This window comes from Artemia sp. Qi Xiang Cuo, chromosome 9 (genome assembly GCF_049724085.1).
Source record: "Artemia sp. Qi Xiang Cuo chromosome 9, ASM4972408v1, whole genome shotgun sequence".
Classification (NCBI taxonomy): domain Eukaryota; kingdom Metazoa; phylum Arthropoda; class Branchiopoda; order Anostraca; family Artemiidae; genus Artemia; species Artemia sp. Qi Xiang Cuo.
In genome coordinates, this window is record NC_142802.1 from 54,042,212 (window position 1) to 54,063,506 (window position 21,295).

Below are 21,295 nucleotides of genomic sequence, written 5' to 3' on the forward strand. Positions count from 1 at the left end.
TGGTTGGTTGCTTAATATGTAGCTAGGTTACATTCTGATTACCAGGTTTAGCTAACATACTTGCCTCGTGTAAGGCAGAAACAATGGGCCCTCTCAGGCTTGAAAAGCGTATGTATATAAACTAGTACTTCAAAATGCTTAAACGAGTTTTTCAACCAAGAATTTCTGACCTGAGTTGCCACGGTTAAGGATGTTACCATGTTTCCATGGAATATACAAATACTACCAAGAATGCTCATCCTTTTCGATGAATTTTAATTCATTTCCATGGATTCACTACTTTATGACGGTCCTGTAATAAATCAAATAAAAAAAATAAGTTTTTTAAACAGAAAGTAAGGAGCGACATTAAAACTTAAAACGAACAGAAATTATTTCGTATATGAAAGGATGAACATATGAAAGGAATTATTTCGTATATGAAACCATCCCCTCCTCAACGCCTCGCTCTTTACGCTAAATTTTTTTTTTGTTTTTAAAAACAAAGTTGTGAGACAGAGTCAAACTTTAGCGTAAAGAGCGAGGCGTGGAGGAGGGGACAGTCCCTTTCATATACGAAATAATTTCTGTTCGTTTTAAGTTTTAATTTCGCTCCTTACTTTCAGTTTAAAAAACTTGTTTTTTTTTATTTAATTTTTGAACGTTTTTGAATTAATGCGGGTTTTGATCTTGGCTCACCGTATATGAATAATTAAAATTATTATTCCATATATGAAAGGGACTGTCCCCTCCTCAACGCCTCGGTCTTTACGCTAAATTTTTTTATTTTTTTAAAAAATAAAGTTGTGAGACAGATTAAAACTTTAGCGTAAAGAGCGAGGCGTTGAGGAGGGGACAGTCCCTTTCATATACGGAATAATTTCTGTTCGTTTTAAGTTTTAATGTAACTCCTTACTTTCAGTTTAAAAAACTTGTTTTTTTTATTTAATTTTTGAACGTTTTTGAATAAATGCAGGTTTTGATCTTGGCTCACCGTACATAAATAATTAAAACAAAATTTTCATAATAATTTACTTTTATTTAGTTAAATGGCTTTCTCGAAACTTGTTTAATTTCATTTACGAACGTTTTTATTAGAAATAAATATACGTAACTTACGAATTAACTTACGTAACGAACTTCTATATTCATATATTTTTAATACGTATATTAAGGGGCTCGCCCCTTAGTCAATACCTCGCTCTTTAAGCGAAAGTTCAAATTCTGTTCCAATTCTTTATAAATGACCGCTTAATCACAAAGGCCGTTAATTAGAATAAATAGCTCTTATGAAAGTACTAAAAAATCTTTGGCTTAAAGAGTGAGGTATTGACTACGGGGTGAACCCAATCATATATGTAATATTTTCTGTTCGTTTGAAGTTTCGATGTTACTGCTATTGCAGTTGAAATACTTGTTTTTTTTATATTAAATTTCTGATCTTTTTTTAAATAATGATGGGAAGTCCGGCGTCCCCTTCATTGCAATGTCCCTTCCCCCATGAAAACTTCCTTCATGGAAAGATACTCCCACATAACCCCCGGCCCCCCCCCACTACCCGGAAAAATCTCCCCTGAAAACGTCTGTATACTCCCAAATAACCAATACTATATGTTAACATTTGGTAAAGTTCATAACTTTCAGCCCTCCCCCCGGGAACTTCGGGGGATTAAGTCATCCTAAAAGCCATACTTATAATGTTTTCGAACATGCTGAACAGAATTGCTATCTCAAAATTTTGATCCGGTGACTTTGGAAAAAAATGAGCGTGGGAGGGGGCCTAGTTGCCCTCCATTTTTTTGGTCACTTAAAAAGGGAACTAGAACTTTCAATTTCAGTTCCACTAAGCCCTCTCACGATATTCTAGGAAACTGAGTCGATAAGATCACCCCTGGGAAAAAAACAAAAAACAAACAAACAAATAAACACGCACCCGTGATCTTTCTTCTGGCAAAACATTTCTTCTGGCACATAACCCCCAACCCACCCACCCCCGTACTACCAGAAAAAATCCCCCCTGAAAACGTCTGTATACTTCCTAATATTCAATACTATATGTTAACATTGGGCAAAGTTCATAACTTTCAGCCCTCCCCCCGGGGACTTCGGGGGATTAAGTCATCCTAAAGGACATATTTATCATATTTTCAACCATGCTGAACAAAATGGCTATCTCAAAATTTTGATCAGGTGACTTCGGGAAAAAATGAGCGTGGGAGGGGGCCTAGTTGCCCTCCATTTCTTTGGTAACTTAAAAAGGGCACTAGAACTTTTAATTTCCGATCCAATGAGTCCTCCCACGATATTCTAGGGCCACTGGGTCGATACGATCACAACTGGAAAAAAAAAAAAAAAAAAAACAAATAAACCCGCATCCGTGATCTTTCTTCTGGCAAAAAATACAAAATTCCACATTTTTGTAGATGGGAGCTTGAAACCTCTACAGTAGGGTTCTGACACGCGGAATATGACGATGTGATTTTCATTAAGGTTCTATAACTTATTGGGGGTCTTTCTCCCTTTTTTCGAAAATCAGCCAAGCTTTTAAAGAAGCTTCTTATTTTTCTAATTAACGACCCTTGCGTTTCAAGAGTCGTTCTCAAAGTATTAGGACAAAGTTCAAACTTTAACGGAAATAATGAGGTGTTGAGGAGGGGGCAACCCTCCATATACGTAATAATTTATGCTTGTTTTAGGTTTTAATGTTGCTTCCTACTTTCAGTTTAATACACTAATTTTTTTGTTTAATTTCTGATCGTCTTTTAGATAATGTCTGGAAATCTGGCTCCATCTCCACAGAAAATCCCCCTTCCCAATGAAAATATCCTCAAAACAACTTAATACCGGTGGAAAATTTACCCCGGACAATGGCACAAAAAAGGGCACCCTTAAGATCTCCATGCGTAAAATTAAGTCGGCGAAGATAGAACAAGACATATACGAAAAAAGAATTTCGTTTTGGAATTCGGGAAAATTCCCCAGTGTAAAATTCCCCCTGGAAATTTCACCCACTGGGAACGTCCCTCCCTATGAAAAATTCTCCCTGTGAAAAGACTCCCCTAAATGACAATTCGCTACCATCCCAACCGAAAAATCTATGCATACTTCCCAATAACAAATACTATACGTAAACAATGGACGAATTTTTTAACTTAAAGACCCTTCCCCAGGAGGCTATGGGGGCTCTTGTTATCTTCAAAAGCATAGTATATGGCCCTTTCAACTATTTTGAATAAAATAGCTATCTCAAAATTTTGATCAGACGATTTTGGGAAATAGGGGAACATGAGTGGCATAGTTGCCCTCCAACCTTTTCGATCACTTAAAAGGGAATTAGAACTTTTAATTTCTGTTCGAATGAGTCCTGTCTTGATATTCTAGAACCACTGGGTCAATACGATCACCCCTGGGAAAACATCTGCTAAAAAAAAATGCAAAATTTCGCATTTTTGCAGATAAGAACTTCAAACCTGAATTAATTTCTGATTTTGGTGGTGTGATTTTAATTAAGATTCTTTTACTTTTAGAGGGTGCTTACCCCTTTTCCGAAAATCAGGCAAATTTTCTCAGGCTTGTAGCCTTTAATGGGTAACACTTAATGAAATCTATATATTTGGCATCAACATAATAAGCCAATTCTTTTGATACATCTATTTGAATCAAAATTCTGTTTTTTAGAGTTTCGGTTACCATTGAGCTGGGTCGCTCCTTACTTACACTTCGTTACCACGAACTGTTTGATAGTAAAATTCCATAATTTAAACTGAGTCCTGTAATTTCTTTAAATATTTAATCTGTTTCGGCCCCATTAATTTGTTCCCATAAAAATGTCAGTAATAGCTGATTTGCTAACCACAGAGAGAGAACATGTTTGGTTATCCAAAATTTACAAGAGTAGCAAAACTCAATTTTTGAAACTGAAAATTATACATTGGAATAAATTATTTTGTAAAAATTGGATGCCAGAGATTCTTCTTTTCTTAGTTAAAAAACAATTAAAAGTTTTATGTAATCCTAAAACCATATGTTTTTTAGACATATACTTTTTCATGAGTGGTTGTCTTGTCTATCAATTATTTTTCAAAATGAATTTGTTGAAATTTTAAATGATATAAACTGATCTTTCCAGCTATACTATTACGCCCAAAACATAAGGCTGTAGTCAAGGTTTAATCACGTGAATTTTTTTTTAGTCAATATTTTTTCAGTCGGGAATATTTTTAGTCGTTTGAACGAGAAAAAACTTACACAATTAAAATTGTAAGATAAAATACATTACAAGAATGTATTTTTTTTCGACTTTTACCCTTAATAATGTGATTTAAAGTCTTGAAATGTAAGCTTCGTTCAAACTTTTCTTCCTTGAAAGTGCCCAAATGTAAATTGAATTTTAGTGAAGGTGGCACAATTCTCATCTTCTTACATCATAGAAGAAAATCCTGTTGGTTGATAACATTTGCATGTTTTATCTGAGCGTTTATATATTTATGCATATTTTTGTTCAAACCATCCCTATAAATATGACGTAGATAATTTCGGAAACCACACTGCCTTTCCATGACGATAAAATAAAAGTAGAAATAGGGATAAAATCCTTTTTAATAGACAGTGTAAAATAAATTTCACCAAAAATACAAGATATTTCGGTCACATATACAGTGACCGTCATCAGTAGTAAAACTAAACTAAAACAATTTAAAATGAAAGTTTATATACTAAATCAAATCGTAACTACATATTGTTTAAATCTCTAATTCTTTTCAAAGCAAAGGCGAAAGCTAGCCTCTTTGACCTTCTTGGATTCGGTTCATTAGCGTTCAATGATATAACATTTGGACAAAGGTTTTGTGAAATTTATTATACACTGTCTATTAAAAAGGATTTTATCCCCATTTTGGACTTTTATTTTGTCCTTAATAACAGCACACATGTGGCTATTATGTAATAACGGCACCAGGCAGAGGCATTTTATTAAGACATTTCAAGACAGTTTTCCAAGGGATTTCTTTAGTTCTTACGTAATGGGGAATTTCTACGGATTACGCATTTTCACGTGAACAGTCTTTTCAGAGCCCGAGGGGGACCACCACTTTTAACTGAGCATGGAACACACGCGGGATGTGGCATAATACTTTTTGACACATTATTTTTCTTTCAATGCAGTTTTTTCTCAAAGGATAAATATATCCAAATAATTTCTGTCATCATTAGGACTCGAAATGTAAGTTCACGTCCAATAGAGTGACGCCCCAGACGCCCGAACCAGCATGGTATTTTTAATATTCTAACTCGACGAATATTTTTAAGGAAATTGCATTTACACGCACGAAGAATCCCATTTTTCACGCATGAGAGAATTACGATTATGTATTTCCCACAGCTGTGATAACTGGAATGTAGAGAGTAAAATTTATTCTAGACATGTTGTATGGCATACTCGTCAAGTAATGCTTTAAAGAGCTTCACCAAATAAAACAGCGGGTTGCTCTAGCATTTTTTTTAAGTAATAAAGACAAGAGGTACCTACAAGACGCTTAAATTGTGTAAACGTTCACACATTGAAGATTTTTCATGGAACAAGGAATAAAAAAAAATACAGACTTTGTAAATAAAAGTTGTATCAATTAAAACATAGAAAAAAAAACAGTTAAAAACATGACAAACGAAAAAAAAAATATGCGGGAATTAAAGAAAAATGGGGCTCCTCTCAATCATTTACAGAGGGATAGGGTTGATATTAGAGGCAATTTAATCCATATTATTTGAAAAAAACTACGTTTTCTAAAGAGTTAAAGAGGCTGAGTTACAAGGTCGAACCTTAAAGCGTACAGGGATTAGGAGGCACAGTTGGGGGGCTACCGCCCCCAAACCCCCCGCTTTCGCAGCCTTTAAATATAAAAATTTTTTTTAACTGAAAGTAAGGAGCGACATTAAAACTTAAAACGAACAGAAATTATTCCGTATATGAAAGAGGCTGTGCCCTCCTCAACGCCTCGCTCTTTACGCTAAAGTTTGACTTTCTCACAACTCTTTTTTTAAACAATAAAAACTTTAGCGTAAAGAGCGAGGCGTTGAGGAGGGCACAGCCTCTTTCATATACGGAATAATTTCTGTTCGTTTTAAGTTTTAATGTCGCTCCTTACTTTCAGTTTAAAATTTTTTTTTTTATATTTAAAGGCTGCGAAAGCGGAGGGTTTTGGGGGCGGTAGCCCCCCAACTGTGCCTCCTAATCCCTGTACGTTTTAAGGTTCGACCTTGTAACTCAGCCTCTTTAACTCTTTAGAAAACGTAGTTTTTTTCAAATAATTTCTGCACGTTTTTGTACAGTTTATTACTTATTATTGCTTGACTAACTGTTAGCTGATCGTGTCAGGAGTTAAAGTTGGGGGGCTGCCGCCCCCCAAACCCCCGCTCTTGAACATTCTTGTGTTAAGGCTTTTAATTCCTGAATACTCAAATCACGTCGTACAGGGTGCCTCCTAATCCCTGTACGTTTTAAGGTTCGAACTTGTAACTCAGCCTCTTTAACTCTTTAGAAAACGTAGTTTTTTTCAAATAATTTCTGCACGTTTTTGTACAGTTTATTACTTATTATTGCTTGACTAACTGTTAGCTGATCGTGTCAGGAGTTAAAGTTGGGGGCTGCCGCCCCCCAAACCCCCCGCTCGTGAACATTCTTGTGTTAAGGCTTTTAATTCCTGAATACTCAAATCACGTCGTACACGGTGCATCCTAATCCCTGTACGTTTTAAGGTTCGAACGTGTGACTCAGCCTCTTTAACAGCCCCCCAACTGTGCCTCCTAATCCCTGTGCGTTTTAAGGGTCGACCTTGTAACTCAGCCTCTTTAACTCTTTAGAAAACATAATTTTTTTTAAATAATTTAAAAAAAAAACTGAGTTTCTTTTCAAAGTCTAAATTCAGTATAAAAAATTCGCTCTGATGGTGAATCGACCCCGACTTTTCCGCCAGACAGTCTGAAGTATCAAACGCTGGGCTATACAGATACAACGGTAATTGTTTTTTAGTATATGGAAGCTATTTTCGACGCAAGCAAATTCCCAAAAACTTGATATTTGGTTTTTGGAAAACAGGGAAAGAGTGATCAGATTGAGCTGAAATTTTGAAGATAAGCTCCCAAGCCCCAGGAAAACTCATCCTTTAAATTTCAGCCCGATCAGACAACGTTAAAGGGGGGTTGTGGTGGGAAAAATTAACATGGGCTAATATAGGAAAACGAGGTTTTTCGTAAATGTAAATTCGGGGGGTAATTTTTTCGGTATGAAAATATCAAAAGGCCCTAACACGTCAAATTCTGCTTCGAATGAGTCCTTATTCAACCAGATCCGTTGCCAACTGTGTCCTGTAGGCGTGGCTAAGAAAAAAAAAGAAATGATGATGAATTTTAAGTGGCGATATTTGGTTTTTTGAAAACAGGGAAGGAGTGATCAGAATGAGCTGAAATTTCGAGGTTAAGCTCCCAGGCCCTAGGAAAGCCTAACCTCTAAATTTCAGTCCAATTGGACAACGTTAAAGGGGGGCTGTGGTGGGAGGTTCCAAACTTCCGGCCCAGTTTACCCCATGAAGATAAAGTCGGAGGAGGATGAAATTTTGCAAGTTTCTTAGTTTGAGCTTGGGCTACAAAATGCGATTACCGCCGTTTCTCTGCGACCTCTAGGACCTGAAATCGCTTAACAGTGTGGTGGGTCGCCTCTTTATAGAGGCACAAGTGTGCCTCCTTGATTAAGAGCTATTAACGAAAACACCACGTTTCTTTGAGCTAAGCCTATGAATATTCACCCACCGTGAAAATGTGCGCATTTGAATAATATTCTCTCTTCAAATTTCCCAGTCTCGTTAGAGCTAAATTTACCACTCGTTTTCGCTCACTCCTGTAAAAGCATATTAATCAAAAGGCCTAATTTTATTAATTTCGAACAAGTTCTTTTTATTGCTCCTTAACCATATTTTTATATTTTCGTATACTCCTGCAACATCAGGTTGATCAAAAAGTTTTATCTTGCTAATTTCAAACAAGTCTTTTTTCTTTTTATTGCTCCTTAACCTTTTTTTTTATATTTTCGTACACTCCTGCAACATCATAAATTTCAAAAGGCTTAATTTTATTAATTCCGCATAAGTTTTTTTTATTGCTCATTAACCTTCTTTCTACATTTTTTCACGCTCATTAAACATCATATTAATTAAACAGTTTTATCTTGTTAATTTCGAGCAACTTTTTTTTCATTAGCTTTGTTTTTAATTTTCGTACACTCCTGTAACACCATATTGATCAAAAGGCTTAATTTTATTAATTTGAACAAGTTCTTCTATCCCTAACCTTGTTTTTACATTTCCGTATAATCCTGCGACATCATATTGATCAAAAAGCTTTATCTTAATAATTTCAAACAAGTTTTTCTTCTTTTGATAGCTCAGTAACCATGTTTTACATTTCGTACACTCCTTTAACACCATATTGATGAAAAGCTATATTTTATTGATATTGAACAGGTTTTTTTCTCTTTTTTTTCTCATAAACATTCTCTTTCATTTTTTGCACGCTCCTGTAAAACCATATTCATCAAAAGGCTTAATTTTATTAATTTCGAACAAGTTCATTTTTCTTTTTATTAGCCTACTCATTAACCTTATTTTTACATTTCCGTATACTCATGCAACATCATATTAATCAAAAAGTTTTATCTTATTAATTTCGAGCAAGTTTTTTCTTTTGATTGCTCATTAGATAACATTTTTTACTAAAGTTTTTTATGGGAACAAATTAATGGAACTGAACCAGATTAAGGATTTAAAGAAATTACAGGACTCAGTTTAAATGATGGAAGTTTACTATTTATTACAGGACCGTCACAATTAGTGAATATATGGAAATGATTTAAAAATCATGGAAAAGGATGAACATTCTTGGCAGCATTAGTAAATTCCATGAAAACAAGGTAACATCCTTAGCCGTGGCAACTCAGGTAAGACATTCTTGGTTGAAAAACTTGTTTAAGCATTTTGAAGTACTAGTTTATATACGTACGCTTTTCAAGTCTGAGAGGGCCCATTCTTTCTTCCTTATACGAGGCAAGTATGTTAGCTAACCCTGGTAATCAGAATGTAACCTAGCTAATTATTAAGTAACCAACCACTTTAAGCATATTTTAAATCATGCCCTAAAACGTTTACAAAGTTTCGATCTTAATAATCGCAGAAATTCTAAGTTTGAAACCCTTATTCCCACTCTCCAAATGTAAAAAGTTGAATTTATTGAAAATTTACTTTAATATAATAGGTCTACAGCCCAAAGCTTTTGTCCGTAGTAGAACTCTTCCCATAACTTGGCTTGACCCCGTATCACACAGATTTCCATATCCTTATTGCTTGAAGCGGGTAATTTAAATCATAGGCAGCGCGCTAGCGCTGCCTAAGTAAAGAACGATGTGGGTACAATGTGTTTTTTTTTTTTTTCTCCTTACCCGGGCACTTCGTATCGAAGGAGTTGTCGTAGAAACTTCGAAAATGGCTCACTCAATTGGAGATTGGAGTGGCTAGTGCCCTTTTTAATAGTCGAAAGTGATTTGAGGGCAACTAGCCCCCCCCCCAAGCCCATCATTCCCCCAAACATATCCAATCAAAATTATGAGATTGCCATTTTGTTCAGCTTAGTTGATTCCCAGATAGAAAATACGTTTTTGAGGAGGACACTCCCCTACAACCGTCCGGGCAAGGGTTACAAGTTATGCCCTGGGGGCATATAAAGTTTCTATCGAAGGGGTTGTAGTAGAAACTTCTAAAAGGGTTCAATCGATTTGAAATAGGAGTGGCTAGTGCCCTTTTTAATATTCAAAAGTGATTGGAGGGCAACTCGCCCCCCCCCGTCCATCATTCCCCCAAACACATCCAATCAACATTTTGAGATAGCCATTTTGTTCAGCGTAGTTGATTTCCAGATATAAAATATGTTTTTGAAGAGGACACTCCCCCAAAGCCCTCAGGACAAAGGTTTTAAGTTATGCCCTGGGGGCATATAAGGCTTTTAAAGGAGACGTTGTATAAGAAACTTCCACAAAAGCTCATTCAATTGGAAATTCAAAGGGCTAGTGCCCTTTTTAATAGTCAAAAGTGATTGGAGGGCAACTAGCCCCCCCCAAGCCCATCATTTCCCCAAACACATTCAATTAAAATTTTAAGATAGCCATTTTGTTCATCGTAGTTGATTTCCGGATAGAATATATGCTTTTGAGGAGGACACTCTCCCACAGCCCTCAGGGCAAGGTTTTTAAGTTATGCCCGAAGGCATATAAGGTATTTAAAGAAGGTGTAATCGTAGAAACTTCAAAAGAAGCTCATTCGATTGGAAATTCAAAGGGCTAGTCCCCTTTTTAATAGTCGAAAGTGATTGGAGGAAAACTGGCCCCCCCCTCACACCCATCCTTCCCCCAAACACATCCAATAACAATTTTGAAATAGTCATTTTGTTCAGCGTGGTTGATTTCCAGATAGAAAACATATTTTTGAGGAGGACACTCCCCCACAACCCTCAGGGCAAGGATTATAAGTTATGCTCTGGGGGCATATAAGGTTTTTATTGAAATCTTTGTCGTAGAAACTTGAAAAAGGGCTCATTCGATTTGAAATTCATAGGGCTAGTACCCTTTTTAATTGTCGAAAGTGATTTGAGGGCAAATAACCCCCCTAACCTAACATAAACCAGACACGACACACACAGAGATACGACACACACAGAGAGGGGACTCAAAAATAGACACGACAAACACACAGAGACGACACACACACAGACGAAACACCCCCAGAGATGACACACACACAGAGATATCAAGCACGCACAGGTATCATTCACACTCAGACGTCACACACACAGAGACGATACACACACAGAGACGTCACACACACAGAGACGACACACACAGAGACGACAAACACACAAAGACGACACACACACAGAGACGACACGAACACAGATACGACACACACAGAGGGACGACAAAGACACAGTGCCGAGACACACACAGACTCGAAACGGACGCAGAGAAGACACTTACATTGGGACAACACATACAAAGATATACTATCAATACATAAATATATAGGTAAAGTTTTTACTGAAGTTTTTGTCATAGAGGCTTGAAAAAAGCTCATTCGGTTTGAACTTCAAAGGGCTAGTACCCTTTTTAATAGTCGAAAGTGATTTGAGGGCAAATAACCCCCCTCTAACGCCCACCCTTTCCCCGGACACTCCCACACAACCCTCAGTGCAAGGATTATAAGTTATGCCCTGGGGGCATATAAGGTTTTTATTGAAATCTTTGTCGTAGAAACTTGAAAAAGGGCTAATTCGATTTGAAATTCAAAGGGCTAGTGCCCTTTTTAATAGTCAAAAGTGATTTGAGGGCAACTATCCCCCTTCTCACGCCCACCTTTTCCCCAAACAGATACAATTAAAATTTTTAGATAACCCTTTTATTCAACGTAGTTGAAAGTTTTGGAAATTAGGTCTTTAAGGATGACAGCCCCTCCTCCACAACCCTCAGGGTAAGGGTCGTAAGTTATGCCCTGGGGGCATATAAAGTTTCTATTGAAAGCGTTGTCGTAGAAACTTCAAAAGAGCTCATTCAATTGGAAATTGAAAGGGCTAGTGCCTTTTTAATATTTGAAAGTGATTGGATAGCGACTAACGCCCCTCTGACACCCACCATTTTCCCAAACACATCCAATCAAAGTTTCAATTTTGTTCAACGCAGTTGAACGTTCTGGAAATTAGGTATTTTAGGATGATAATCCCCTCAGAGCCATTAGTTCAAGGGATGTAAGTTATATCCTGGGGGCATTAAAGTTTATATCGAAAGTTGTTATAGAAATTTCAAAAAGGGCTCATTTAAGGGGAAATTGAAATTGCCCTTTTTAATAGTCGAAAGTGATTGGAGAGTAATTAACCACTCTCTTACGCCCACCATTTCCCCAAAAGCATTCAATCAAAGTTTAGAGATAGTCATTTTGTTCAACATAGTCGAAAGTTCTGGAAATTATGTATTTAAGGATGACAAACCCCCGAGAGCTACAAGGGCAAAGGTTGCAGTTTATGCCCTGGGGGCATATGAGATTTTATAGAGTTGTCGCGAAACTTCAAAAGGGGCTCATTCAATTCGAAATTGAGAGGGCTGGTGCTCTTTGTAATAGTCGAAAGTGATTAGAGCGTAACTAACCTCCCTCTCACGCCCACCATTCCTCCAAACACATCCAATCAAAATTTTCAGATAGTCATTTTGTTCAACGTAGAAGAAAGTTCTGGAAATTAGGTCTTTGAGAATGACCTTAGGGTAAGGGTTGTAATTTATGCCCTGGGGGCATATAAGATGTTTATAGAAAGCGTTGTAGTTTCAAAAAGAGCTCATTTGATTGGAAATCAAAAGGCCTGGTGCCCTCTTTAATAGTCGAAAGGGATAGTGAAGCATTAAATTTTTATAGTAAAGATCGAAATGGGCATGCTGTATTATTTTTTGTTGTTGTTGTTGTTTAGAACAGGGCAATTCGAGGGAGTTGTCACAGGAATCTTAAAAAGGGTTAACTCGATTGAAAACAGAAGCAGAAGAGCCCTTTTTTAGCAGTCGAAAGTCATTTGAGGGCAACTAGTCCCCCTTCCACTCCAACCCTCCCATTTGCCCATTATGTTTAAAAACTAAATGTTACCTTAAGATTAAATCAAAATGCACTGTGATAACGTTAATTCCCAATAAGGCATCTCAGCAGTATCCCAAGAACGACTGAGGGTATTATGTTCAAACTTTCGGGGCTACTTCTGCTCTTAAAATCTAACCAAATCAAAATAGCGTAAGTATATCCATGCTATCAAAGAAAGTACATACATTTTTTTGTGAATAGTATGAAGTTTTCTATTTCAGGTCACCTAGGGGAGGTTTGAAATTAAATGAAACACTACAATCTGTGTCCAGATTTTAAAAGGGTGTATATTGTTAAAAATTGCTGAAAAATTTTCTCAAGCATACAAATAGCACACCAAATTATAAAGTCTAAAAAAAAAGAAAAAATTTAAAGTATTATTTTCGTTTTCCCTGAAAAACTATGTCAACATAAAACGAACATAAATTAATTAAAAAAACTTTTTCTACAAAATAAGTTTTCAAAGAAAAGTAAAGAACTCCATTAAACAAAAAAAGAGCAAAAATAAAATCAAATAATCTACCTAGCGTGAAACTACCACAAATCAGCATCGATAAATAAATGAAATCAAAACGAACAGAAATTACAATAATTAACCGAGTCAAACTCAAAAAGAGCAGAAATTAACATAAGATGGGCGCAAAACCCCTATGCCTTCCCATGGCCAGAACAATCTTTGCACTTTACTGAAAAAATACAAATGAATGTGCTTTGTCAGTCTAATCCAAATATTAGACTGATATTTTGAAATAAAAACCTCTATATTATTTTATTTATTAAGGCAATAAAGTATAACCACTAATATGTTTTCAGTAAAAAATTAATATTGTTCTGACCATGGGAAGGCACAGGAGTTTTGCGCCCTACGGATATCAATTTATGACTATGGTGGGTTTGATTCGATTATTTATTGTAATTTCTGTTCGTTTTGGGTTTCATTTATTTATCGATGCTGATTTGTGGTAGTTTCACGCTCGGTAGATTATTTGATTTTATTTTTGCTCTTTTTTTGTTTAATGGAGTTCTTTACTTTTCTTTGAAAACCTTATTTTGTAGAAAAAGTTTTTATTAATTAATCTTGGTAAAAGGCTAGACTACGAATTTCGACCTTTCCAAAAATTTGACAAGTACACTCTTTTGTATGATGCCCTCTTCGTCCAGTGTTTCCACTTATTCACGTTGTAAATCTGTAGTGCCTCACAGAAGCCTTTAAATTTCTATAGAACAGACGCTTACAATAACGTTGATTTGAAGATTAAAGAACATCACTATTCTATAATCCAAGAAAAAAAAAAAATATTTTTCCTAGTCGGGACTGAAAAACAGTAAATCCACATGCAAAACTGTATCAACTAAAACATTGTCTACACCACCTACGAAAAATCTTGTTTGGGGGGGGGATTTTGGAAGGGAGGATTAACTTAAAATAGTGCAGAACTAGGCAAACTAATAGAACAACTAGCCAAAAATCCAGTTCATAGGACCTCCAGCTGGCAAAAATACCGCTTCACCCCCCCCCCCCGCAAATATGGCCTTCCAATGTTGACATTATCTTTCAGCATCATTTTCTGCTTCTAAGCTTGATGTTTGTGGCGTATTTTTCAACTCCAGCAAGATGTTTTCAGTTTTTTCCTATATCTCACTAATTATTTAACCCCATAAAAACATAAATTTTGCATTATATAAATTACTAAAATCAAAACAGAAATGCTCGCATTGTCGCTTGTTACAACCACTAACAAATCTATATAGACAATAAATTGACCCTAACCCCCCCCCGTCCATAATGCAAATTTAATGGAAACAAAACAGGGTAGACGAACCAAAACAACGTATAAAATTCGTCGTAAATTTAATGGAGTTTAACTTGTGGGATAAGACTAAAAAAGATTTGTGTGGTAGGTAATAGCTTCGGATATCCGGCGTGTTACGTCAAACGAAGTTGAGCTTACAGACATAGCCAATCATTATTTAGATTAGAAAAACACACATAATACGAAGACCTTTTAATGGGAGGGGATAGGCCCGATAGCCCCCTCCGTGTGTGCTACCATATCTCAGTTCTACATGCTGTGACTGCGTTCCGTTCTTTATTTATTAATCTCTTCTCTAAAATTGTTACCTTGATATGCTATACATTCAAATTTACCTTGACAGATGTGCAACCCAACCTGCATCACTTGCACTTTCAGCTGCATATTTATTCATTTCGCAAAGTTTGTAGTATGTACATGAAGGATCTTCGAACTGCAAATCTAACACCCATATTTCATGAATCATCCTCCATAACGCATGTCCATCAAAAATGACTAGATTAAAAAACAATTACAAAGTGAAATGGGAAAGAGGAGAAAAAAACTGGATACCTTAATATCCAACTGCGGCTCAATTTTATATGTGGAGTTTTTCCGGTGGAATTGGCCAGGGAATATTTTCAATGGTGTTGGACTTGTTCTGGGAATTTTACTTTGGAGAGGGGATTTTCGCGGGAGAAACTTTTCATTGGCGGGGGTATATTACCGGGAAAAATTTTTCACCGAGGAGGATTTATGGCATCATTTGAAAAACGATCGGAAATTAATTAAAAAAGAGGTCTTTTTTCAAATGAAGGAGGATCTTCCAGGCGGAATTCTCTGCAAGAAATTTTCATGGTGGATTTTCAGTGAGGATGGAAGTGTCCGGGTGTATTTTTCGGAGGGGAATATCACGCGGGAGGAACTTTCCATGGGGGAATTTAGGTGGAGAAGGGAATTTTCTATGGACGGGGGAGGCGGAACTCTTCGCATTATTTGAAAAATGATCAAAATTAGATAAAAAAAAAACAGTTCTTCAACTGAAAGTAACGAGCAACATCAAAAACCAAAAGAACAGAAATTATTCCATATATAAGAAAGGCTACCCCTGCTCAATACCTTGGTCTTTATGATAAAGATTGACATTTTGTCCCAATTCTTTAAGAACGACTCGTAAAACTCAATGGCCGTTTAATTAGAATAACAAGCTTTTTTAAAGTGCAAAGAAACTTTAGCATGATGAGAGAGGGTTTGAGGAAGGGGCATCCTCCTGATATATGGCATAATTTTTTTTCGTTTTAAGTTTTAATGTTGCTCCTTACTTTCAGTTGAAAAAGCTTGCCTTCGTTTATTTAATAACGGCAAAAGAGCGTTCTAGATATACAGTTTTTTTTTATGAAATATAAAAAATGCATTACTTTCAAAATTTATTTTGTTTTCAGTAAAGTGCAAACGACGATCCGGCCTTTAAAGAGCTTAAGGGGGCAGTATCCTTTCTCCTATTTGTGGTGATCTTTTCTCGCCTTAAGCTTGACGGGATTGTTCGTTTTCATTTCTGTCCGTTTTGGAATTTTCTATGAATCCACTCAATCCAGAGCAGTCAGTATCTATTCTTTTTATTTAATGTTATTATCCATTTGAATTATTGTTCATTTTAGGTTTCATTTCGTTTTAGGTTTGATTCATAGAAATTTCTGTTGATTTTATGTTTAAATTATATAACTTTTTTTTGTTCGTTTCAGTTTCTGACATCGCCTTTTACTTTTCGGAGGCAACGCTATAGCGTTTCCTATAGTAAAAGTCATACGGCTCAAATGTTTAATTATTTATTATTTTTTTCCCAGAGGGACTTCATATGGAAGGGGTCGTCGTACAAACTTCAAAGGGGGCTCATTCAATTGGAAATCGAGAGTTCCTGTGCCCTTTTTAAGGCTCAAAAGTGATTGGAAGGCAATGAACACCCCTTCTAAGCATACCATCTCCCCAAACACATCCAATCAAAATTTTGAGATAGCCATTTTGTTCTACGTAGTTGATTTTCATATAGAAATTATGTTTTTGAGGAGAACACCCCCCCCCCACAGCTCTCAGGGCAAGGGTTGTAAGTTATGCCCTGGGGGCATACAAGCTTATTAGAGAAGGCTTTGTCGTAGAAAATTCAAAAGGGCTCATTCCATTGGAAATTAAAAGGGCTAGTGCTCTTTTTAATAGTCGAAAGTGATTGGAGTGTAACTAACCCCCCTCTCATGCCCATCTTTTCCCCAAACACATCCAATCAAAATTTTTAGATATCAATTTTGTTCAACGTAGTTGAAAATTCTGGAAATTAGGTATTTGAGGATGACAATTCCCCCACAGCCCTCAGGGCAAGGGTTGTAAGTTCTACCCTGGGGGCTTATAAGGTTTTTATAGAGAGTGTTGTCGTAGAAACTTCAAAAACGGCTCATTCGATAGGAAATTTAAATGGCTAGTGCCCTTTTTAATGGTCGAAAGTGATTAAAAGCAAACTAACACGTCTTCCACGCCAAGCATTTCCCCAAACACATTCAATCAAAATTTTGAGATAGCCATTTTGTTAAACGTAGTTGAAAGTTCTGGAAATTACATCTTTGAGCATGACACTCACTCCCAAGGTCTTCAAGGCAAGGGTTATTTGTTATTCCCTGGGGGCATATATGGTTCTTATGGAAGGAATGCTCGTATAAACTTCAGAGCGGGCTCATTTGATTTGAAATTGAAAGTTCTAGTTCACTTTTTAAGCGTCAAAAGATACTGGAGGGTAACCAGCCCCCCACATCCCGTGGCTTTTTTCCCAAATGTATCCGATAAAAATTTTGAGATAGCTATTTTGTAAGAAATAGTTCGAGAATCATATAACAAAAACTCTGGTGTCGACACAAACCCCAGGGCCCGGGGGTAGGCGTTATAAGTTGGGCCCTTGGGGAATATATGGTCCTTATGGAAGGGATGCTCGTAAAAACTTCAAAGAGGGCTCATTCGATTGGAAATTTAAATTTCTAGTTCACTTTTTAAGAGTCAACTGAGATTGGAGGGCACCTATCCCCCCTCCACGACCTTTTTTCCCCAAACCCATCTGATAAGAACTTTGAGATAGCCAATTTTTTAGAAATAGTTCAAAGGCCATATAACGAAAACTCCGGGGTCGACACAGCCCCCCAGGGCCCGAAGGCAGGCGTTACAAGTTATGCCCTGGGGGAATATATGGTTCTTATGGAAGGGTTGCATGTAAAACTTTAGAGAGGGCTAATTTGATTGTAAACTGAAAGTTCTAGTTCAGTTTTTGAGTCAAAAGAGATTGGAGGGCACCTACCCCCCCCCCCCCGCCCCTTTTTTCCTGAATGCATCCGATAAAAATTTTGAGATAGCCATTAAGTTAAAAACTGTTCAAAATTAAGATAAAAAAACTCAGGTGTCGACACAACCCCCAGGGCGCGGGGGCAGGCGTTGCAAGTTATGCCCTTGGGCATATATGGTTCTTATGAAAGGGATACTCGTATAAACTTCAGAGAGGGCTCATTTGACTGGAAATTGAAAGTTCAAGTTCACTTTTTAATAATCAAAAGAGATCCAAGGGCAACAAGCTCCCCTCCCCACGCCTTTTATTTCGAAACCAATCTGCTGAAAATTTTTAGGTAGACATTTTATTAAAAATAAAATAGTTCGAAGGTCGGAGAAGACAAATTCCGGTGTCAATAAAACCCCCCATGGCTCGGGAGAAGACATTCTAAGTCATGCCCTAAGGGCATGTATGGTTCTTATGAGAGGGATGCTCGTACAAAAATTCATAGAGATCTCATTTGATTGTAAATTGAAAGTTCTAGCTCACTTTTTAAGAGTCAAGAGATTTAAGGGCAATTTACCCCACCCTTCCTTTTTTCCGCAAACCCGTCCGCTACAAATTTTGAGATAGCTATTTTTTTAAGAAATTGTTCAAAAATTAGATAACAAAAACTCCGGTGTCAAGACAACCCCCCAGGGCCCAGGGGGTAGGCGTTGTAATAGTTGTTCTGGGGGCGTGTATGGCTCTTATGAAATGGTTGCTCGTATAAACTTCAGAGAGGGCTCATTTGATTGGAAATTGAAAATTCTAGTTCACTTTTTAGGATTCAAAAGATATCCAAGGGCAACTAGCCCCCCCCCAAACCACCCAATCCGCCCCAAGCCAATCCGATAAAAATTTAAATAGCCATTTCATTCGAAATAATTCAAAGGTCAGATAAGAAAAACTCCTTTGTCGACGCAACCCCAATGGCCTGGAGGCAGGCGTTGTAAGTAATGCTCTGGAGATGTATATCGTTTTTATGGAAGGGACGCTTGTATAAACTCCGGAGAGGGTTCATTTGATTGGAAATTGAAAGTTCTTGTTTACTTTTTAAAAGTCAAAAGAGATTGGAGGGCAAATGCCCCCCCCCCCCCCTCTCCACGTCCTAAATGCATAAGATAAAAATTTCGAGATAGACATTTTGATACAATAAGTTCAAAGTTCAGATAACAAAAACTCCGATGTCGACACATCCTCCCAGGGCCCGAGGGTAGGCATTGTAAGTTATGCCCTGGGGGCATATATGGTTGTTATGGAAGGACTGCTCGTATAAACTTCATAGAGGGCTTCTTTGATTGGAAATTGAAAGTTGTAATTCTCTTTTTAAGAGTAAAAAGTAATCGGAGGGCAGCTAACCTCCCCCCACTCTCCATTTAGTTTTTTCCTAGACGCACTTCACATAACAGAAGATGGGTTCGTCGTATAAACTTCCAAGGGGGCTCGTTTCAAAGGGAGCAAACTTTTGTCGCTTTGATATTGTTACTTTGATACCAGTTTTGGTACTTTGATGAAGATTTGATTTTTTTAAAGAAAGTTTGATTTTGAAATAAGGAATTTTTAAAAGCTTGATTCCTTTTGCAATCAAAAATGAACAAAATTTAGTAACAAAAAAAAATTTCCGAAAATAAGTTTTTCAAAGAAAAGTAAAGACCATTTTAAACTTAAGCTCAGAAGATATAAATACCTGTTAAAATGCAAACAAAACACGACCATAAATTACTATTAAAGAATAAATAAAACCCAAAACGAGTAGAAATTAAATAAACAATCATAGGAAAAAGCATACAACAAGTAATAATATAAATGAATAAATAGATCTTAAAGCGAGTAATGCTTAGATTGAATATGAAAATAAAGATTAAAAAAAAAATTGCTATTGAAGTATAAATGAAACTCAAATCGAACAGAAATTAAATAAACAATCAATGCAAACAAACATACAGTAGATATTAATGTAAAACAATAAATAAATCTTAAAACGAGTGAAACTTAAATTTAATATGCAAATCAAGCTTGAAACGTACAAAAATCACTACAAAGAGTTTGGGCATCGCCTCCTTCTCTTTCTGGAAAAGTCTAAAACTTACTGCGTCATTGGCGCTTTACTGAAAACTATATGCGTCTTGAACAGTCTTGGAAAGTATAAACAACATCACATTGAATATTTGATATATAATGATATTAGTTGTTGAAATATCCATCAGCACAAGAATTTATTTCAATCTAATTTTATTTTTATTTTCAATGCTGTAAGAACTGGAAAAGAAAATATTTCTAATGTAATTCGTTTTCAGTGAAGGGCCAATGACGCAGTAGGCTTTTGGTTTTATTTATGGGGTAGCACCCAAACTCTTGTTTGCAGTGAAACTATGTTCGTCTTGAACAACTTTAGAAAGAACTAATAATTAAACTGAATATTTGATGCATAATGATATTAATTGCTGAAAGCTCATCAGTTCAAAATTGTACTATAATTTTAATGATTATTTTCAATATTAAGTACAAAAGACGATATTTGTAATAAAATTGGTTTTCAGTAGAGCGCCAATGACGCAGTAGGTTTTAGACTTTTACAGTGAGAGAAGAAGGCGACACCCAAACTCTTGTTTGTAGTGATTTTTGTTCGTTTCAAGCTTGATTTGCATATTCAATTTAAGTTTCACTTGTTTTAAGATTTATTTATTCATTTACATTAATATCTACTGTATGTTTGTTTGCATTGATTGTTTATTTAATTTCTGTTCGTTTTGAGTTTCATTTATACTGCAATAGCAAATTATATTTTTCGTTTTAACCTTGATTTTCATATTCAATCTAAGCATTACTCGCTTTAAGATCTATTTATTCATTTATAGATCGATAGATAGATCGTGTATTTCAGAAGCTCGATAGATAGATCAATTTATATTATTAGTTGTATGTTTTTTCCTATGATTGTTTATTTAATTTCTGTTCGTTTTGGATTTCATTTATTCTTTAATAGTAATTTCTGGTCGTTTTCAGTTTGAATTTTAACAGGTATTTTTATATGGTGAGCTTAAAATGGGAGTCAAATTGCACGGGGATTAAATTAAATAAAGGTTGAGGTGAACCAGGTTTGATTAAAAAAGACTGGGTTGAATGGGATTGACTTGGATGGGGCTAAGTGGAATTGGCGTATAGTTTAACGGGGGTTGAGCCGAACGGAGGTTGATCCGCACGCACACCCTCATACTGAAGTCTCAAAACTTTGAGAAAACTGAAAATTTAACTTACGAGAAAAAAATTATTCAAGTTTCCACTCTTTTAAACATTTCTTCAGACATGATCTAGGTTCACCAGGATTTGTTTCTGCTTATTTTGAAATTTAAAGGTTATGTAACAAATAAAAGCTCATGACTTTGTCATAGGTAAGCAGGATAAAGATATATCAAAATCTAAGACATTTTGACCACAAAATAGAATAGCTTCTTTTTTATTTTTTTTATATATTC

At 36.2% G+C, this 21,295-nt stretch overlaps 1 protein-coding gene across 1 annotated transcript in view; it reads right to left on the bottom strand.

The window, feature by feature from the left end:
• The window catches only part of LOC148948812 (uncharacterized), a 90,152-nt gene that overhangs the window by 62,827 nt on the left and 6,030 nt on the right, over positions 1-21,295 (bottom strand). The window contains exon 3 of the mRNA XM_089095027.1: positions 14,836-14,995. Coding sequence (XP_088951153.1) covers positions 14,836-14,995 — 160 coding nt within the window. The remainder of the gene's footprint in view (positions 1-14,835; positions 14,996-21,295) is intronic.